The 18,673-nt window shown below is 43.3% G+C and overlaps 1 protein-coding gene across 15 annotated transcripts in view; it reads right to left on the reverse strand.

The window, feature by feature from the left end:
• The window catches only part of PRRC2C (proline rich coiled-coil 2C), a 68,252-nt gene that overhangs the window by 30,788 nt on the left and 18,791 nt on the right, over positions 1–18,673 (reverse strand). For 14 of the 15 annotated variants that reach the window (XM_056497995.1, XM_056498012.1, XM_056498011.1 and 11 more), the window contains exons 4-18: positions 16,757–16,863; positions 13,696–13,827; positions 11,636–11,811; positions 11,209–11,288; positions 10,458–10,591; positions 10,288–10,375; positions 9,905–10,046; positions 8,877–8,951; positions 7,591–8,206; positions 6,629–6,798; positions 5,814–6,060; positions 4,551–4,764; positions 1,587–3,944; positions 761–969; positions 17–171 (exon numbers count right to left, since the gene is read on the reverse strand). In XM_056497995.1, the coding sequence (XP_056353970.1) occupies positions 17–171; positions 761–969; positions 1,587–3,944; positions 4,551–4,764; positions 5,814–6,060; positions 6,629–6,798; positions 7,591–8,206; positions 8,877–8,951; positions 9,905–10,046; positions 10,288–10,375; positions 10,458–10,591; positions 11,209–11,288; positions 11,636–11,811; positions 13,696–13,827; positions 16,757–16,863 (4,903 nt within the window). The remainder of the gene's footprint in view (positions 1–16; positions 172–760; positions 970–1,586; positions 3,945–4,550; positions 4,765–5,813; positions 6,061–6,628; positions 6,799–7,590; positions 8,207–8,876; positions 8,952–9,904; positions 10,047–10,287; positions 10,376–10,457; positions 10,592–11,208; positions 11,289–11,635; positions 11,812–13,695; positions 13,828–16,756; positions 16,864–18,673) is intronic. The other variant, XM_056498001.1, reaches the window with a different exon arrangement.

The raw sequence follows: 18,673 nt of genomic DNA on the forward strand, positions 1-18,673 counted from the left end.
AATGCTGGTCTTGTACCTGCACTGTTTGTTCTTCCTTCTTTCTGCGCTCTTCATCTTGCAAGCGTTTTTGCTGCTTCTTAGACACCACTTCTGTGAAACCATCATCATTCAAGTTAGATTGGGAGTCTTCAACTACTGTCACTTCAGGGTGATCATCAATGATCACAACACCTATAGGAAAAGGAAAGGTATAGATGCTGCTGTTTCAACAGCTTCAGGTGCAATGCACCAAGCCAAAATTGGCTCTGGAGTGGAAGTTACTTCCCCACAGACACAGATGGGGGCCCTGATCAATGGCAAGCTTCTGCTTGCCATGTGCTTTGCTGCTGAGCTCGAAGGCAAGGAGTTCATATCTAACAACTTAAAAATTCGAGCTTCCTTTACCAGACTCCCCAGGAAATTACTAAAACACAGTAAGAAATAATGAACAGCCCTCCCAGACATCAGGTCTAAGTTTAACTGTGATAACCACTGCCTTTACTTTCAAAAATTAACTAAGTTATGAGAATGTGATGGAGAATGGTAGAAATAAAGGTTATGATTGTACAAAATTGTTCTAATCTACACCTAACACACAATTAGGTTTGCCACCTTTTAGAGGCACATACATTATTAGTTATCACAAGATAGCAATGCTCAAGTGTACAATTATTCCGGTGCTTAAAAAAATCCCCTTCTAAAAAGTTCTCAAACATCTAGCTCTATATGCAACAAAACTAGCAGAACTATTAAAAATTATTAGGATATTATCAATACATACTTGCATAATTATTAAGATCAAATTGAGACAAGGCATCCACTTTTTCCTTAGGCTTCTTTGGACCAGCTTTTGGCTCTTCTCTCTTTTTGCCACTAGCATCCTTGGTGGTCTTCTGCCCTGCAGCAGTGACACCTCCATCCTCCTGATGTAAAGCATTGCCGTTGGTGGGATCAACACCAGGCACAGGTGCTGCCTGCTCTTCAAATGGCCTGTGTTAGAAAAAAAAAAATTTGAAAATTAAGCCAGAGAGAATGCTCAGGAGGGAGCCAAGAATCCAATTCAGATCCCACTGTAGGGCTGAAGTGTTTAGGGACTTTTAAGTAGGGCCCAGACTTTTTACGTTCAGCTCCTAATGAGAAGCTCAACAGCAAAAGCTATTTTGTGGAAATATCAAATGCCCTGCTAAATTTTCCATCAAATTAAGCATATGGAAAAATCAAGTTTAATCTAAATGGTAAGCATTTCTCAACCTGCTTGTCTGTGTTAGGTGATTGATCTAAAACTCAATGGCAGCAATTTATATACGAACATGAATATTTCTGCTTGCATCCAAATCTCAAGAAACGTAGCTCAACTCAGAAACAGCACTGCATTTTTTTTTAAATTAGGCTTTTTTAACATTGTGCATACAAGAATAATCTCAGCTTCAGGTTCCTGGCATTTGTGTATGAACAGAAAAAACAGGAAGCACAGACCCACGGGTGCACATAGCAGTGTCTTTTCCACCACTCTGTGGATCTAAACTAACTGCTGATGGTTTCAAGCCACAAGAGGACAACAGAAGACCATCACCCTGTGTGCATCCTCCCAGGGGCTGGGTACTCACCCTCTTTTTCCACTTCTGGGAGGAGGACCACTCCGCCTTTCACTCCGGGGCCCTGAGAAATTCCTCCCTGGCTTGGCTGGCCCGTTGTTGCCACGTCGGTTCTGACGGTCTATTCCAGGCCGCTGACTAGAGAAGCTTCTCTTGGCTATTTCCCTTTTTGGAGCTCCAGCGTTTTCTCCTGCCTTTGCAGCAACCTGTGCTGCTGCATCTGCTGTTTTCTTCTCATCCCTTTCCCGCCTCTCATTGAAGTCACTGCTTTCTGAGGCTGTTTCCCACTCTTCATTGGCCTGGTCTGAAGAATTCTGGTTGGACAAGTCTGGTGTCTTACTTCCTGACACGTCCAGAGCAGGGTTGGAGGGCTCATTGACTGCATTATTGACTGTGGCACTGGTTGTGGAGCTGGTCACCACCTCACTGATCTTGGATGCTGCCTCTCTCTCTTTTAGGCGCCTGAAGCGTGGTGGCTTATCCTGCCTTGGAGGCCGGGCAGGCCTCTGTCTTCGTGGCCTCTCTCTGTTTGGATCAAACTTTCTCTCAAATTTTGGAGGTCTTTTATCAATTGGTATAGGACCATAATGCTCATTTCTTCTTGGAGGCTCCCCATCTTCTGGTTTAATGATCTCTGTTTGCCTGGGGTTCCACTGGTTGTCCCTGTAGGCCGGTCTCCTTATTGTGGAGGGACGTGGAGGACGTCCCCCGGGATCCCTGCCGCCACGTCGGTACATTCCCCCTCGGCCTCGCCTAGAAGGCTCTCCTTTAGGAAGAAATCCTGGTTTGGGCTTGTTCTCATAATCTCTGATGTATGTTTTTTCTAGGGATCTGTTGTCTACTCTGATATTATTCTCAGGTTTGAAGGACAGAGGCTTTGGAGGCTTCTTGCCATCAGCTCTTTCTTCTCTTTTTGGGTGCTTGCCCTTGATGATGCTGTCTTTGTCTGAGAGCAGGGTGTCACTCGCGCTCTCGTGCACTTCGCTGTCAGAATCTGTCTCCGAGCCGTGCTGGCGCCGCCGTTTCGGGATCACTTCAAAGTCAGAACTCTCACTACGAGTTTCACTCTCTTCTCTCTGCCTAACAGGCCCTGAAGGCACATGCTCTGATCTAGGCTTAGGATCTCTGTAGTGTGGGTACTCTCTGTTATGGCCTCTACTGCCCCGACCACGTCCCCCGTAAGAACCCCTGTAGCTACGGCCCCTAGAGTAATACTCGCCACGACCTCTGCCTCTGTAGCCCTGATCTGGGAACCAGTCCCTATCCCTGGCCTCTTTCCAGTATGTCCTAGGTGGTAAGCCAGGCTCTCTTTTCACTGGCCTGGTTTCTAGGCGTGGTTTCTCCAGCACCTCCTTGCTCAGCACCTTCTCAGCCTGCTTGTCCTCCTTGCTGGGGGGAGCGGGGGGCTGTGCGTGGGGCGGGGGCTGAGCAGCCGGTGGGGCGGCCAGAGGCTGCGGGATGGCCGGGGGCAGCTGCCCAGTGGCTGGCTGGGCAGCTGGGAGCTGCTGCTGGACTGCAGGGGCAGGGGGCTGCACCACAGCTTTAGCTGCTGCCTCAGGCTGACTGCTCTCCTGGCTTGCTGGTGCTGGGGCAGCATCCTGGGTTATCTTCTTAGCCAGAGGAGCGCTGCTGGAGGCAGATCTCTCGGGCTCGGCCTGAGACGGTGGCACTTGAGGTGCTTCCTTTTTGTCACTTTTTTCAGGCTTGCCTGGTTTTTCACTAGCTGTCTTTTCTCCTTCCTTCTCCTTTCTCTGCTCACGCTCTTCTCTCTGTTCACGCTCTTCCTTCATATCCCTAAGCACAGGTTTCTTAATAGGACCCGATCTCCTCACTGGCCTATCGCCACCTTCGTCTCGCCTGCCGTAACCTGGCCTAGGACCCCATCTTGTTTCAGACTTAGGTTTGAAAGTTTTCTCAGGTTTTGGTCCTTCTGATGTTCTATTAGTGATCAAAATTTCTTTTTTTGGTTTAATCTCAAGTCTCTCAATTGTCTCCTTTGTCTCTCTGTTACTTAATTTAGGGATATTTGCTGCTGTTTCACTCCTCTGCTCTTCTGATTTTAGAGAGTGACTTGAACCATGGGAAATGCTTCTTTTTAATGAAGAGTGACTTTCCCCCACAGGCACCAATTCTTCTGGAGAACTACGTGTGACCTTCTCACTCACTCCTTCAAAATTAACTGCTGTATTAGGTGTGTCAGTTTGGAGAGGTTGTACATCTTCCAAAGGCCTGCTTGGAAACTTCTGTACCTCTACCTCTCCTGATTCTCTGAAAAATTCTGTCTTTGGATGAGAGTCCAACTGGTTGTGTTCTACAGGATAAGCACTGGCAGGGACAGCAACTCGGTCTTGCTCCAAGTGTGCCTCAGACCTAAGCACAAAGCAATTAAGAGCATTAGCATGAGGGGGGGAAAAGTTTATTCATACATAATTACTCAAATAATATTATTTTCTATTAAGGATCCATGTTGGCTCTGGGAAATAATAGGAAATAATTTTTAATGGAGCTGCCAACTATTATCCAGACAGCAGCAGAGCAAAAATAATTTCTGACTACTACTAAGAAGCAGAGGAAAACCCTGATCATTCACCATGGAGTAAAGGCCAAAAAGGGACTTTTGCTTAATACCACTTGTACTTAACACACCATTTTTGAAACAAATACAAATTGGACAAAAGTTCTCTAAAACAGGGAGAACAGAGAACACTGCAGGAATGCAGTTCTACAGAACTGCAAATTCAAAATATTCTGGCAGTCACCATTCATTTAGGCTAATGATCCTAAACAAGGAGTAAATTGTCTTTCTAATTATCTACAGAGCAGGCATGTCTTCTGTTTGGTACAACAGCACCAAGCAACTCTGCATCCCCCAGTCACAACTCTTCCTTTCAAGTGCTGTGTGAAACTACAACCCAGTCAGTCAAAACTGCATTTTACAACCTGTGTGGCTTGGAGAGTGGCACAACTGAGGCTTACCTCAAATCATCAGGCTCTTCTAAGACCTTGGGAGGAGAAGTGGACTGCTGAGATTCTGCGTGGGGGTAGGGGTCTGAGCCCCACATCATGCGCGGCTCTGACAGGGGCACGCTGTGCTCCCTCGCAGAGCGAGCCATGTGCTCGAACGAATCGGACCCAGCTGCTGAGCCCTCCAGCTGCTCTCTTCTCATCAGTGGCTTGGGAGGCATAATTCCTGTGGCACAGTGAAGTTCAACAATTGAAACTTATTTAGCATCAGCAAAGAAACCGACCTCAATACAAACAAAGCCTGTCAGGAGGTACCAAGGAATGCTATTCTCTCTCCTCCAATCTCCTTCCCTTTGTCTGTGTTGAAACCAAATGTCTATTCCCTGCCAGCTGACCCCAGATTGCCTAAATCACACTCAACACTTGTATCCCATGTCCCACCAAAAGGAAAAGGCTGTCTTCTTTCACTATAATGGGAAGAATCAGGCCTGTGGACCCCTAAACTCATGGATGGAGTTTCTGCTGTAACATCTGAATGGCAAAAATCAAGATGAGTGCATGCACAGGCAGTTTTTAATACTCTATTATTCCAGCTTTTTCCCTCACACCAATTCAAAGAAACTCTGTAGTTTTCACTATCTCTGCTTAGCCTGCTATTTCCTCCATTCATTCCTTGCACCCACTGGGGATACCCTTTCCCTTGCTCTTTAGATGGGCAGGTATCTCCATTACATCACACAACAGACTTGATTATTTATGCCCAAGAGCTTTCCTAACTGCAAATCAGATGGCTATTCCACAAATTAGAAAGGACTTTTTAGGGTCAAGAATCTGAAACCACAATTTTATTAAGACTCTGGAGCTGTTAATATGTAATGTAAAAATAGCAAAGTTTCATGGGATTTTTTTTAAAGAAGCAATGTCATGCCAAGTGCTAAGATGTAATGAAACACAAATGTTAAATACAATTTTTCTCATTTCAACCTAACTCTTGCCAGCTTTCTGTCTGTAACAAAAGGCTTATGCTGACATTCTCAATCATCCTAACTGTCATTCACATGCCTGCAGTGTGACAACTTGGATTTTACTTTGTAGTCAAAGCTATACATTCTTTTAGGACTACAATTTTAGTCACATATGACTACCATCTATTCTGTCTCTAACAATAAAATAACGTAGATTTCTTCTTAAAAACCCACCCATTCACTAAAGAAAGTGTGGTTTCTACTTCAAAACCAAGTAGATTCAACAGCCAAAAAATGTTTCCAGCTTTACCTGGATGAATAGGAGGCATATCCATGGCAGGTCTTCCAGACATCATCCGTGGGTCCATGTAGGATTGCATCATGAGCCAGCGGGGGTCAAAGCCCATGGAAGCCAAATGCTGGGGATGGGGCTGCATGGGCTGGTAAAGGGGTCTGTGCTGGGGTGGTGGGACAGGGCCACTGGAAGGCTGGGAGGGAGCAGACTGTGGAAGGACACCTTGCTGCTGTTGCTGCCACTGCTGCTGTTTCATTTGCTCCTGCAGATCAAAAACCAGTATTACAGGACTTCTTGGTAAGATGAAGACTTGAGCACAGCTCTAATAACCCTTGGAAAAAACAAGCATAATTGTCTCCAGGACAGCAAGTATTTTGAAAGTTAATTGTAAACATGCAAAGGGAGAAAACAGACTGGACAATTTACAACAGCTACAGCTTAACTGGTGTGCAGCTGAGACACAGAACAACCTATACTTTGTGCATGTCATTAATGAAAAGTGCTCCTCAGACCACAGTACCCAAGTCCATCTGTGTCACAGCCTTTTAAGAAAAGCTGCAGAAATAATCATCAGACTTCAGGTTCCACAGGCAAGCCCAGGGCAATGCCATTGTGGGCCAGCTTTAAAGCCTCTCTTGCCTTCTGCTCACTTACAGACCATACAAGTGACAAGAAGTGTTTCAGGCAGAGCAATTCCTGCCAATACCATTTTCTAGAAGCTTGAAATCAAAAACTCAGGATTTCTGAAACTCCTATGGTCACTTTCTTCAGAATGAGGCAGAATACAGCATTCTTTAAATGAGCCTCCTTTTAATGAAGTGCTTTGTTACCTGCTGCCTCTGAAATCTTGGTGGTAATGACTTCTGGAACTGCTTAGAATAGCCCGAGGAAACAGCAGGACGAGGCTGAGATCCTGAGTCTGGCTCATTCTCATGAGTCACCTGTGAAACCTCTTTCTCATTCCGACCACTGTCTTGTCGAGTAAAGACTGCTTGATCTTCTGAAATAAACCAACAAAAAACCCACCTATGTGAGACAACAGACAATCTTCAAACTGACAATTTTACCATAATGTCAGCTAAAGAATGTTCTAAAATGCCTGCCTTCTCTAATTTCACAGTCTCAGTTTCCAAAACCAGCAAAGGCACAAAAAGTCAAGGACAACCTCTCAAAACAGAGTAACTGCTGTTAATACACTTCTGTCTTTTTTCAATTTAAATACTTTGAGAAACCAACCACTGGCATTTAGGTTGCAGCTATTATGTGATTTAAGAAGTGCTGTATCAATGACACAGTATTGCATTTGGATCAACTTTTTTTCATGAACTAAGGTTTGGTTTTAGAATCAATTTTATCCATTTCAATACAATACAACCTCACCAAGCATAGTCTAACAAACTTCTCATGGCATTCAAGTTTCAGTACAAAAAATGAACCACATTTAAATACGTGCCCTTTGTGTCTACTTCTCTGGGCTTGCGGAAAGAAAAGAATAGCTGAAATAATTTGCACTGCTTAAGCAACATGGGTGGCTGACCCTTCTTTAGGAAGAGAAGAAAGCCAGTTGTTCTTTCTGTATTCCTCGAAGTCCAGCCTAAATCACAGAAGCCATTTTTCTCCCTAATCTTTTGAGCTGGGCAAACAGGCTTAGCTCAAAGGACAGTTATCAGCCAGGAAAATAATTGGTCTAGATGCACTAGGTTAATTAGGTATGCAAATGAGACTTCTAGACAACAGCTATGCTCTGTGACTCAGCTTTAAAAAGACAACTCCTACTTGCGTGCAAGCATACCTTTTTCTTCCTTGTTACTCTTGGTTTCACTTTCTTGTTTTTCTACTACAGGTGTTGCCACAGGTTCTACAGGCTCAGGAACCTCATGTGCTGGTTTCTCTTCTTCTTTCTCTTTCTCATTCTCCTTCTCTTCTTTCTCCACCTCTTTTTCTTTCTCTTTCTCCACTTCTTGTTCTTTTGCCTTCTCCAGTTTTTCTCTTTCCTCTTTTTCCTTTTCCTTCTCCTTCTCCCTTTCCCTCTCTTTCTCCTTTTCCTTCTCCCTCTCTTTTTCTCGCTCCCTCTCCCGCTCCCTCTCTTTTTCCCTCTCCCTCTCCCGTTCCCTCTCCCTTTCTCTTTCCCTCTCCCTCTCTCTCTCTTTCAGAGGGTCTTCCCGGGAGGGTTTTGTCACGCAGCCGAATTTCTCGTTTAACCGTTTGAGCTTTTCAGCACAGGCTGCTTTGCGCTGCTCTTCCATTCTCCTCTCTTCCTCTTCTCGCCGCTTACGGGCTCGCTCCACTGCAGCAGATATCTCTGACTGCTGCCTTCTCCTCTGCTTCCAGATTTCATCTTCATCTGGTACTGGTTTAGGGGGAAAGGGTCCCTGCCTGCCCATCTGGCGATCAGGGGGAGGAGGGTGCTGCAAGGAGAGAAATGAGTCAGGTGTTACATAAGCACCCGGCTGAAATACTACATTTTAACTATTTGTCAACACATGTGTATCTGCACGGCATCTTTAAGAAGCAAGACTTGGAAGAAAAAGCCAGTCCCCACCTTCCTGATCTGGTTGAGACTCTCACAACCTGAGCTCAGAAAGGAAAGGCAGAGAATCATTTGGCCTCATGCCAGCTCTCCTCCCCATCACCATCAAGGCAAAGCGACAGTGAAGATCACAAACATATTTTAGATTTGGTTACAGGCTGCTCTAAATCTCAGACAAAAGCCCCTCAAGGAGCCAAGGAATTTCAAGGTAGCTCAGGATAAGAGAGATTTTAGTTCACATTTCATTTGGGACTTCATCTCCTGTCTTGGCAGCCCTCCCTCCAGCACTGTTCCCATGTGCCTGTCCTCTCCAGTTCCCAAGTGGGGCTGGCTAACTAAAAGCTCTCAAAATTCAGCTTTATACAACGCAGAGTGGCTGTGTTGGGGTCCCATTCCTGCCAGCCCCAGGCACTATGATCATTTTACTCGTTAAAGAAAAGGTCTGTCATTATGTGAAGCATATTTTTAGTTTTCTTTGTCTAAATCCCTCCAATACAGCATTAAAGAATTTAACTCAAGGAAATAAGGACAATTCTAATCTTTCTTACCGGTGGTAGAATAGATTTTGGAGGAGGAGCAGGGCCACCTCTTTCATGTATAGAAGGCTGTGGTGGACCTCGATCCTGTTGGGTTAAACACAAGTACCAGGGTTCAGCAAGATTCTAACCACAGCCAAGCTGAAGAATTTTAGATTTACTGCTTTCTACTGCATTAAGATACTACACCTAATTAGGCATCTGCATTCAACACAAATCTGCATGCGAAACAAGGGCAGAAACACTTTCACTTTTAAGTACTGAGAGCTGAACAATTTATGCTCCTGTACCATTTTTCCTTAGATTCAATGAAGCATCAAACCTTAAAGAACAGTGTGATCTTTAATACAGAGAGAAAGTGCAGTAAAACCAATCCCATATTTCCTATCTTCCTTATTACTGGCATGAATAGAAAATATTTCTGGGAAATTTTCAAAACCAACAGTAGCTTTTCCTTGGGGCGGGGGGGGGGGTGGTGGAAATAAGGCTGTAGCAGGCATAAATTGAGGAGGATGGCAATATTCCTCTCCTAGAGGAAACCAAAAATGGCTGAGCTGATGAATTCTACATGGTCTGTATAATATCCATTAGCATGATAAGTGAACTCACATTACAGCTAAGCTGCACTGCAGAAAGTGGACCATAATAGTAAAAAAATCCCCATATCCTAGAAAATTGTGTGGGCTATTTATCCAGTGGAAAACCTGATAACACACCAGAAAGGCTTCATTCAGTTCCAGGTGGACAGACGAGTACTGAGCCCATCAGCTGAGCCCCACTGCCTGATGCAAGAGCTCTCACCCCTCAGGGGTGTGGGGCAGGACACACTACATAAAGCCATGCTATTTCTGTGCTGCAACCAGAGGCAGCTAAGTTGTCTGAGCAGCACCTGATCAGTCAGCACAGCTCAGATAATGCTTTCAGCAGCTAATGCCTTCCTTCATGTTCATGACCTTAATTGACCTGACAGTTTGGAAAGACACCTCAGTCAGAGCTCTCCTGACAAGGCTGTTGCCACAGGAGCTGAAGAGCTCACAAACCTGATCAAGCTGAGAGCTTTTGCTGTAAGGCCCTTTGGCTGCTGCTGTGGAAACCTGGGTGGCAGACTTGGCATTTGTCTGTTCTTCTGTCTCCTTCTGGCCATCAGGACTCTGGGAATCTTTTGATGGTGTTTGCTCATCACTATGTGCAAAGAAATAAAAACAGAATGCATACTCCACATAGGCATTTGGTGATTTATCTCCTAGCCTCAGTGTTTCTTAGGATAATTTCCACTCCACACCCAGCTGACTGGAGTCAATTGAAAATAGTATTAAATTACTGGAATTAGTGCTACTGAAATGAGTACTTGCACCCATTTAATTTAATCTTTCCAAAGTCTAGTTAAGTGACATTTCACATCTAATTGGCAAAACCAACTCACCCACTTTCCTTCTCCTTCTGACTGCTTCCTTGCTCATCATCATCACTGAAATTCAACTGCTCAGTGTAATCCACTTCGCTCTGAGCACCTGATGCATGAATAAATGTTCAATTAATATTTCAGAAACATTCAGCATACAAAATAACAGACCATTAATCTGGTGTTCTTACCTGCCCAGCCTTCATCAGCCTCAGCATCTAGATTATCAAATTTATCAAGCTCTTTGAGCTCACTAGCACTAAGAATGGATGGGCGTTCAATAGGTTCTGAGCACCATGAGGGTGGGCCTCTTCCCCTTGGGCCTCTAAAAAATGAGACAAACAAAAGCCAGTCACTACTTATCCACAAATGACAGAGAAAAGGTCAACTTGTATGACCATTATTTGAAATATACAGCACTGTTGTTTCAAGCACAGTGAACTCTCATCCACATGTGTATCTATCAGAATTCAAATAATTACTCTTGCATGGGCACAGCCATCCTCCATATTATGGAAAAACACACAGGAAAGTGGAAAATAAGTTTTGTAGTGCATCAGAGCTCAACTTTATTTGGAAAGCATCAAAGCTGAAAAGCAGGAATTGACTACTTTCACTGTGACAATGGAAAAGTCCTTTTATGGGCAAAATACTGGTTTAAGTTTCAAAGATGTTCCTGCAAGTGACTCCTGCTCTTCACAATCAAAAACCCTGTAATATGCAGAACTGCCTCAAGTTTTGCAGTTGAGCTCTCAAAACTCTCCAACTCCAGACACTACACGGCACTGTTCCACATAAGCAGAACTTGGGAGACTGACCAGTGTCAGTTCTTATGCAATGTGTAATCACCATTGAGATACTCAGTGCAAATGATTTCTTTTTAAGATTAAGTCACAGAGTTCACACCCAGACAAAAACCACCACCACATGTAGGTTTCTTACCTGCTAGGCTCAGAATTAGGAAATCTAGTTGGACCTTGCATGGAGGGAGGATACGCCATTCTGGGATATTGATTAAACATCTAAAAAGGGATTAAAAAGGAACCATTCATTAAAAAGTATCATTGCATTAAGTACACTGAGACCATGAAAGGAAGTAATGGAAATAAAGCCAGACTCTTCACTCAAGACAGTTTGCTTCATATCACAAGTGGGTGACATCAAGTACCCAAAGGGAAGTGACTGGAAGTGTTAATCTCCTGTTAACTCCTGACGAGTTCAAACTCCATGCAGCAACAGTGAGGTGCTGGCTTTGAACCCTGCCCTTCCAGCAGAACTGGTAAGAATTCCATGCAGGGGAGAGAAAGGGGTGTAAGAAATCCCACCACCCAAAAGCCAATCCCTGTTGCTTCATGCAAGCATCACTCACGTAAGGAGGCATCATTGCTCTGTACTGGGATGAGATGGGTGGCTGCTGCTGGCCATTCAGCTTGGGCTGAGGGACCTGTGGCAACCGCACATCCCTCTTGTCTCCTGCCTTCTGGCCATCATTTTCTGCGGGTGTAGCGCTGCCATCTTCTTGTCCCAGAGCCTTAGCTTCCTGATCTGTTGGAGAACAGGGAGATTTGTTCTTATTAGCCCCATCCCTCCAACTAGTAGCATCTGCATGGACAGAATCAGCAGAAGAAAAGCCAGGAATAGACTTTAAATTGCAGATTGCCAGCCAGGGATGGTGAAGAACACGTTGTTCCCACACACTTCTTCGTGACACAGCAGACACATCTGTTCCTATCTGCTACTGAAACAAGCAGTGGCCACTCAAGAATCAACAGAAGCTGCTTCCTGATCCTCTTCAGCCCTAGGTCCAGCTGTGTTCCTGAAGGGTGAGAGCTAAATTTATGGACTGCTCTAGTTGTCCCATTCTACCTTCCAAAACACAGTGCAATTTAGGAAGGATACAGATTACAGCACGAGAAAGAAAACAGATTTAGCTGTGCTAAGTGGGCCACTGTTGACTCAGTGTGAAGATGCTGTCAAGGCAAAGATCAAGGTTCCTAAGCAGCAAAGGCCTACCAGGAAATTGTCAAGCAGCTCAAAAGAAAGGTAATGCACAAGTACATATCCAAATGAAGACAGGTATTGTCTGGTTTGCATCTTTGCCTGGTAAGGATGGCATAGAAGTGATAAGGGCTGTACTTGTGCTGTGAGTGTCTAGCAAATTGTCCAGGGAAAGTCAGGGATTTTAATGACCTATCATTTGTGCCAGGCACTCCATTTTTTTAGCAGTTTCTGCCTGCAGAGCACAGGTTAAGACAAAAAACCCACCAGAGTAAACTTAGCAGTGCTCAGATCAATGGAGACCAACAAAAATTCAGAGACACAAGCTGCAAAAAATGTTCCTTTAGGGACACAAACTCTTTAAGCAGTGTTAAACTCTGCTCCTGAGTATCCATTACAGCTCTTGCACTTATCTTTGCTGGGAAGCACAGCTGCTAAAGGGGGACTACTTGCCAAGTTCATTTAGCTTTCTGCTGTCAGACAGGAAAGAAGGGCTTAATATAGCATGTACAGTGCTGACCAAAACTAACTGCCTGCAGGAGGCTGAACAGACATGTAGCTGCTCTCACTTGGTGCTGGACATCTCTCCCATTTCCTGACAATTTATTCTTTAGATCAAAATCAAGAGAATCTTGGTCTGCAGGACCTGGCAAACAAATCAAGGCCTGTAACAAGGAAAGGAGTTACAGATTCCCTGAGAGCCCAAGCCCTCTAAAGTGCTTGTCACTGCCACATGACACTGCCAGCCACAGTGCAGGACGTCCAGTCCATCAAACCTCATCAAAACCAAACTTTTGAGGGAGAAAGGAATCTTGTTTTCCACTGGTAACAAGCAGAGTCCCAAATACCTTCCCATTAAAGGGATCTGGGGAAGAATGACACATTTCTTTCCCGAGAGATGTAAACCCAGCACAGTTATGGTTGCTTTCACCAGATCTAATCCCTCACTGCTGAAACAGATCCAGCTGGTCAGAGCACTGCATCCAGGAGCTGAAGATGCCAATGCCTTTCAAGGCACAGCCCACTCTTTTGGCATCCTGTAGACTGAACTTCCTCTTCAGGAATTTTCAGGCTTCACTCATAAGAGTACTAAGCACTTAAGGCCAGCCCTGATTACCATTTGTGTAATCAGTTAATTCTAGGAGAGTTCTTTAAAGAGGTATCTCACCTGCTGTGACACAGCAAATGATCCTCAGAGCACAACTACAGTATTGAGTAGACTGGGAAAATGGGAAGTGATAGGATTAAATTCCCAATTTTCCACACACCAGGGACACAGAAAAGCAGTATAAAGCCCCAGATAGCTAATCCTTCCAAGTAGGAGTGTGCTGATTGAAACAACATATTCACCAGTTTCTTCTGCACAGGGCACAAGCAGCAAGTTCCACACAAACCAATCCAATTTCACAACAATTTGGAGCTCACACTTACTCTGTGGTCGCAGGCTGGCTCCTGATCCATCTTCAGCTGCATCCTTATCTTTGCCTGACTTTTCCTGATCCCCAGCTGCCGGCAGACTGGGGAATTCTTGCTGGAAATAACTATTGATGGGAATAGGTGGACCTGCACAGTAAGAGATTCAGAAAGTCACAACTTGCTGAAGTCCAAACAGTTCAGAAAGCAAGAAAAGCCTGATCATCCTTTAGAAGTGAACATCAAAGCTTTAAAAGAAGAAAGTTAAATGTTTAAGTTAAAGCCACAATCATTTACTGGTAATATAAAGGGTGCACATTTGCTACCAAAGTTGTTAAATTTACTAGACCAACTATCACAGCTGTAGAGGCTGAGAAAAATCCAGAAGCACTAGAGAGCAACAATGGACAATGGAACAAGACTTAACCCAGAGAGTACCTGGAAACTCTCAGCTCTGTAAACACTTTTCCCCATTCCTTCCTGACAAAGATTTCCTTCTTTTCACTCTAAAGCTATAGTCAAGAATGGGAAACTGTGTAATTGCAAACACATTTATGATTAATTACTGTTCTAGTAAGAAACCTCGAGGACTTTAAAAGGCCACAGCTTTTACATTATGAGAAAAATAACAGAATGACATTCTTTGATTTTTAAAACCCTTAACATCATACTCAAGATTGAAATTTAAGCCTTCTGTTGCATGTGGGATGGAAGCCACATCTACAGGTTGTTTTCCTTGTCAGAAGGTTTTGCTGGCATCTGCTTTGTACCAAGTTCCTCCCCATACACATAATTTATAGTGACCTATTAGATCAGCAGCACTCCTGTGCCAAATCACTAATAATCTGAGTGCCTGGGGTTTCTATTCCAACAGCCTGTTCCTGTACCTATCTCTACTACTGACTACTCTAAGGCTACATGGATTATGGGAGAGGGCAAACTCACAAACAGGGACCTGAATATATGGTGTCCAAAACCCCCCAATCCCTACAAGGAGCTTTTTTTTTAACAACTACAAAAACTTCTGTTCTCTCCAATCTCTGAAAGAATCATTCACAAAGATAAAATGCAGGGATCCCAGTGGGCCTTTATTTGGTTGATTTGTCTTTTTTTTAAGAGCTAAACACTGGATAAATTCCTTACTCTGTGCTCTGTAAAAGCATGTCATCAAATACCAGTATTTATCCCTCTGTCTACAAATTTCCTTGAACTCTTTCAATTTTCATTCTGATTTCACATACTACAGACCATAATAATTTGTTTTTTCTTAAAGGACACTGGACTATTGCTGCTCCCAAGCAGCTACATCCAATGACTTGCTCAATGGGAAAGAAAACCAGTCCCACTAACCAGGCAAGGGAGACCCTTCTGAGATCCTGTGGCAAGCAACATTCATGAGTTTTATCTATCTTGAAAAAATGCTTTCTGCTCAAGCCTGTTCTGTTCACACAGTGAACAACAATGTTTTAATGGCAAAGTAACAGCACCAGAGATCTCCTTGACTGTGTTTAAACCTGAAAAAGCCAGACTGGCAGCCAGCAGCTCAGAAAGAAGTTAAAAAATTCAAAGATATTTTGGTAGCAATTTAGTCCAACTTTTAGCTGAAGCATTTCATAAGCCTTTCCCTTTTCCATGGCCGCCAAGAGGATGAGAGAAAGATTTAGCCTTGCCCCACAAGTTTTACCGAAGTTTTTTTTGGCTCCTTAAGAGCACGAGGCAGCTGGAGAAATTGAAGTCCTAAGAGCCAACTGCAGCTCAGGAAAGCAGGAGCACAACAGGTGGATCCTGAGTTTGCAACCCACAACAGCAAGCAGCTGCTGCCAATTCACATCCAGTGCTGCTTCTTGAAACAGCAAACCCAGTGCTGCATTAATTGAATGAAATGAGGGTGCCATCTGGGCTTGGCACACGAGCTGCCATGGTAACTATGAAATAATTAGCTAAATGCATTTTGAAGCTACTGAGCCGAATCACTGTTTCCTGTGTCATGGAGATGATCTTATCAGCTTCTGCAGGAAGGCTGCTATGCAGATCACTCTGCAGCAGTGTTAATTCTTTTTTTATTCCACAGAAATCCTATAAAAGCTTAAAGAAAAGTTTCTATATTTGACAGCAAAATACTGAACAATAAGCAGCAGGAAGTGGAGAATTTAGAACTGTCACTTCTAATTTTCAGTACAAGAAAAGGCCCAAATCATTAGATATGTGATGTTAAACTCCATATAATATCTACAAAATTATCTCCATTGTATTGATATTTTATTATTTTAAGATGAGTACTCAGAAAAGAACTCAATTCTTCCACAGGAAAGCCTAAACTCCATTTTATAGTAATGGAAAGCAAACAAGCCTCAAACTTACAGAATAAAACACATTCCTCTGTCTCCATTATGATAAATTTTAAGTTACCTCTCACTTTACAAGCACTTTTAAAAGTCTGCTGAATATCTAGTTCTTGTCTGTAGAGAAAACACTCAAGCTGAGAGTCACACTGATGGAAACAATTTTCCATCCTTTCATCCAATTATGTTAAATAACCCTCAAACCACACCTTTAATGTTTTTCCCAGAAAGAAAACTACTTAAACACGATCACTTTGATAGTAAAATAACCAAGGAATTTATAAAATGAAGGAAAAAGTATTGCTGTTTCACAGGTTTAAACAGAAGTAAAACTACATGCACTTTGCACAAAATGATCCAAAACTATGATCAGAATGACCAAAAACTGTTTAAAGCTCTCCTTCCCACGCCAAAATTGTTTGTATTCTAAGAACTGACAGTGATTTGCCCTCCTCACCTCAGCCACACTGAAGATTTTATGGTGCCAGCACCACTTCCCTGTCAATTCAAAACAGGTGACTACACCAGCCTTGTGGAAGTCAAGCTGAAAAATCAGCTGATAAATCCAGTGACTGGGGATGGGCTCATTTCCCAGCCTGGAATGCTGCTTCCAGAGCTTCCCCCAGTCCCAGCTGGCCTGGCCAAGCCTCAGGGGACTGCTGAGTGTGGGGGTCTCTCCCAGCACAGCCCCAGCCTGGTCTCCAGGGCAGAACCCCTCCACCCTGAGCAGCACTCACCGTCTTGTCCCCCTGGCTTGGTGTTGGCCCAGGATTTGGCAACAGGAGCTGCTTCTGGAGGAGCAGGAACGGCAGGTTTTGGCTGTGTCTGCGGCACGTCTGGCTGCCTGCAATGAGGGGAAAAGGATGAGCACAGAATGTCATGATGGCTACTGCAAACAAGGGAATAAAATAAGGGAGCTGTGCAGCAGAAGAACCAGTAACTACTTTTCCTCAGAAAAGGCATTTTCTTACATAAAAGGAGTTGTTATAGTAACAGTTAAAAAAACTGAATAAATTAGCTAATTATTTCAAGATTCCATTTCCCAAAGGGAGGAATGAATGAAAATGGCTGGGAAGAAAATGCAGCCAGGCATGAACTGAATTACAGCTTCCAAAGAAGTGTATTGGACAATCAAAAAAACAATCCATCTACAACCATCAAAGGGAATAATTTAGATTAATGTTCTCTTGCCTTGGGAGTTAACAGAGGAAAGCATTTCAAGACCACCACGAATTGAGAGAAAGAAGGCAAATACATGTCAGAAATTACCAAATAAATGAAACTGATAAGGAAAGCTAAAGACATAATGAAAAACTCTATGGGTACCATGAACTGGAGCCCAGAACCTTAAGTCTTAAGAAACTATCCCCGTCTCACCAAGTTAAAAATCAAGAGGCCCAAGCACTCTTTTTGTCCAGTGTAAAAACTCCAGTGTAAAAAGCCCTTTCCAGCCTCAGTCATATTGTTCAACTTCTTTTAATAAAGGCTATTCCTGAAATCTGCATATTCAGGTAACTCAAGACTCAAAGCATTAGTATCTAAATAGGTAAGCCTAACCCTCCAACTCCTTAGTAGGAATTTTTGATAAAATAGGAACTATGGGGCAAATCCTGTAAGTCTAGAATCACTTTATTACATCAGTGAAGAGAGCAGCAGTGTGGTATCATGTCATTTAAGTGACAAGAAACAACTGTAAATGCTTAAGTAGATCCTAAAGTGATCCTAAATTTGAGGACTATCACTAAGAAATCAGTTCCATTTGGTTCTGCAGTGGTCAACCCAAAGCACTACACAGGACTCTCAGAACTGAGAGAAGCAAATATCATAAAAAAGATCACTGCTGAGCAGAAACACACAGGCTTCTCATAGGGACAACTAAATGCAATTTTCATGTTCCAAGAGAGAACCACAATCTAGATAAAAACCCCAGTTCTCTTTTTTTTTTTTTCCTCTGTTTTTCACTTGTATTTTCTAACAGCTGCACATTTTCTAAGCAGGCTGTGGGTAATTTATGACTTACATGCCTGTACTGTGTGACACAAGCAAAACAAGGAACAAGACTTAAAGAAACTACTCCCTGCTCTTCTGTTTCAAACACAAGTCCGTTTAGAATTTTAGTTATCCAAGCACTGCCCTGCAAATATGGATGAGGGAAAGAACTCTGAATTAATCAAACCAATACATAACAGCCTGCACTATCCAGGAAAGAGACTGAGGCAATACCCACAGAACGAGTGACAACTAGACAAAGCACTAAAATAATTTTCATCATTACAGGGAACAACACATTCATGTGAACTCCACTGCAATGATACAAGAGAAAAGGCATCAAACTAAAGCAAGCTGTTATCAAGATGTAACCTTTATCTGCAACACTTCTGAGAGAACAATAAAACACTTCACATGTAAACAGCAGCATTTCAAGCACACTGAAATATCACAAACACAGCAGTAATCAAACAAATCATCTTAAGATCTGAGCAAACACATTAGATGGCTCAAATTTAGGAGAATTTCCTCATGGCCTGGGCATACACATCTGTTCCTGGGAACAAATCTCTCCCCCACTGGTTTTATATGTGGACTCTGAGGCCTTTATCAGAGTAATACATGTGAAAACACAAACAACTTCCAGCTGCAGATAAGGGACAGCT

Source organism: Oenanthe melanoleuca, chromosome 8 (genome assembly GCF_029582105.1).
Source record: "Oenanthe melanoleuca isolate GR-GAL-2019-014 chromosome 8, OMel1.0, whole genome shotgun sequence".
NCBI lineage: Eukaryota > Metazoa > Chordata > Aves > Passeriformes > Muscicapidae > Oenanthe > Oenanthe melanoleuca.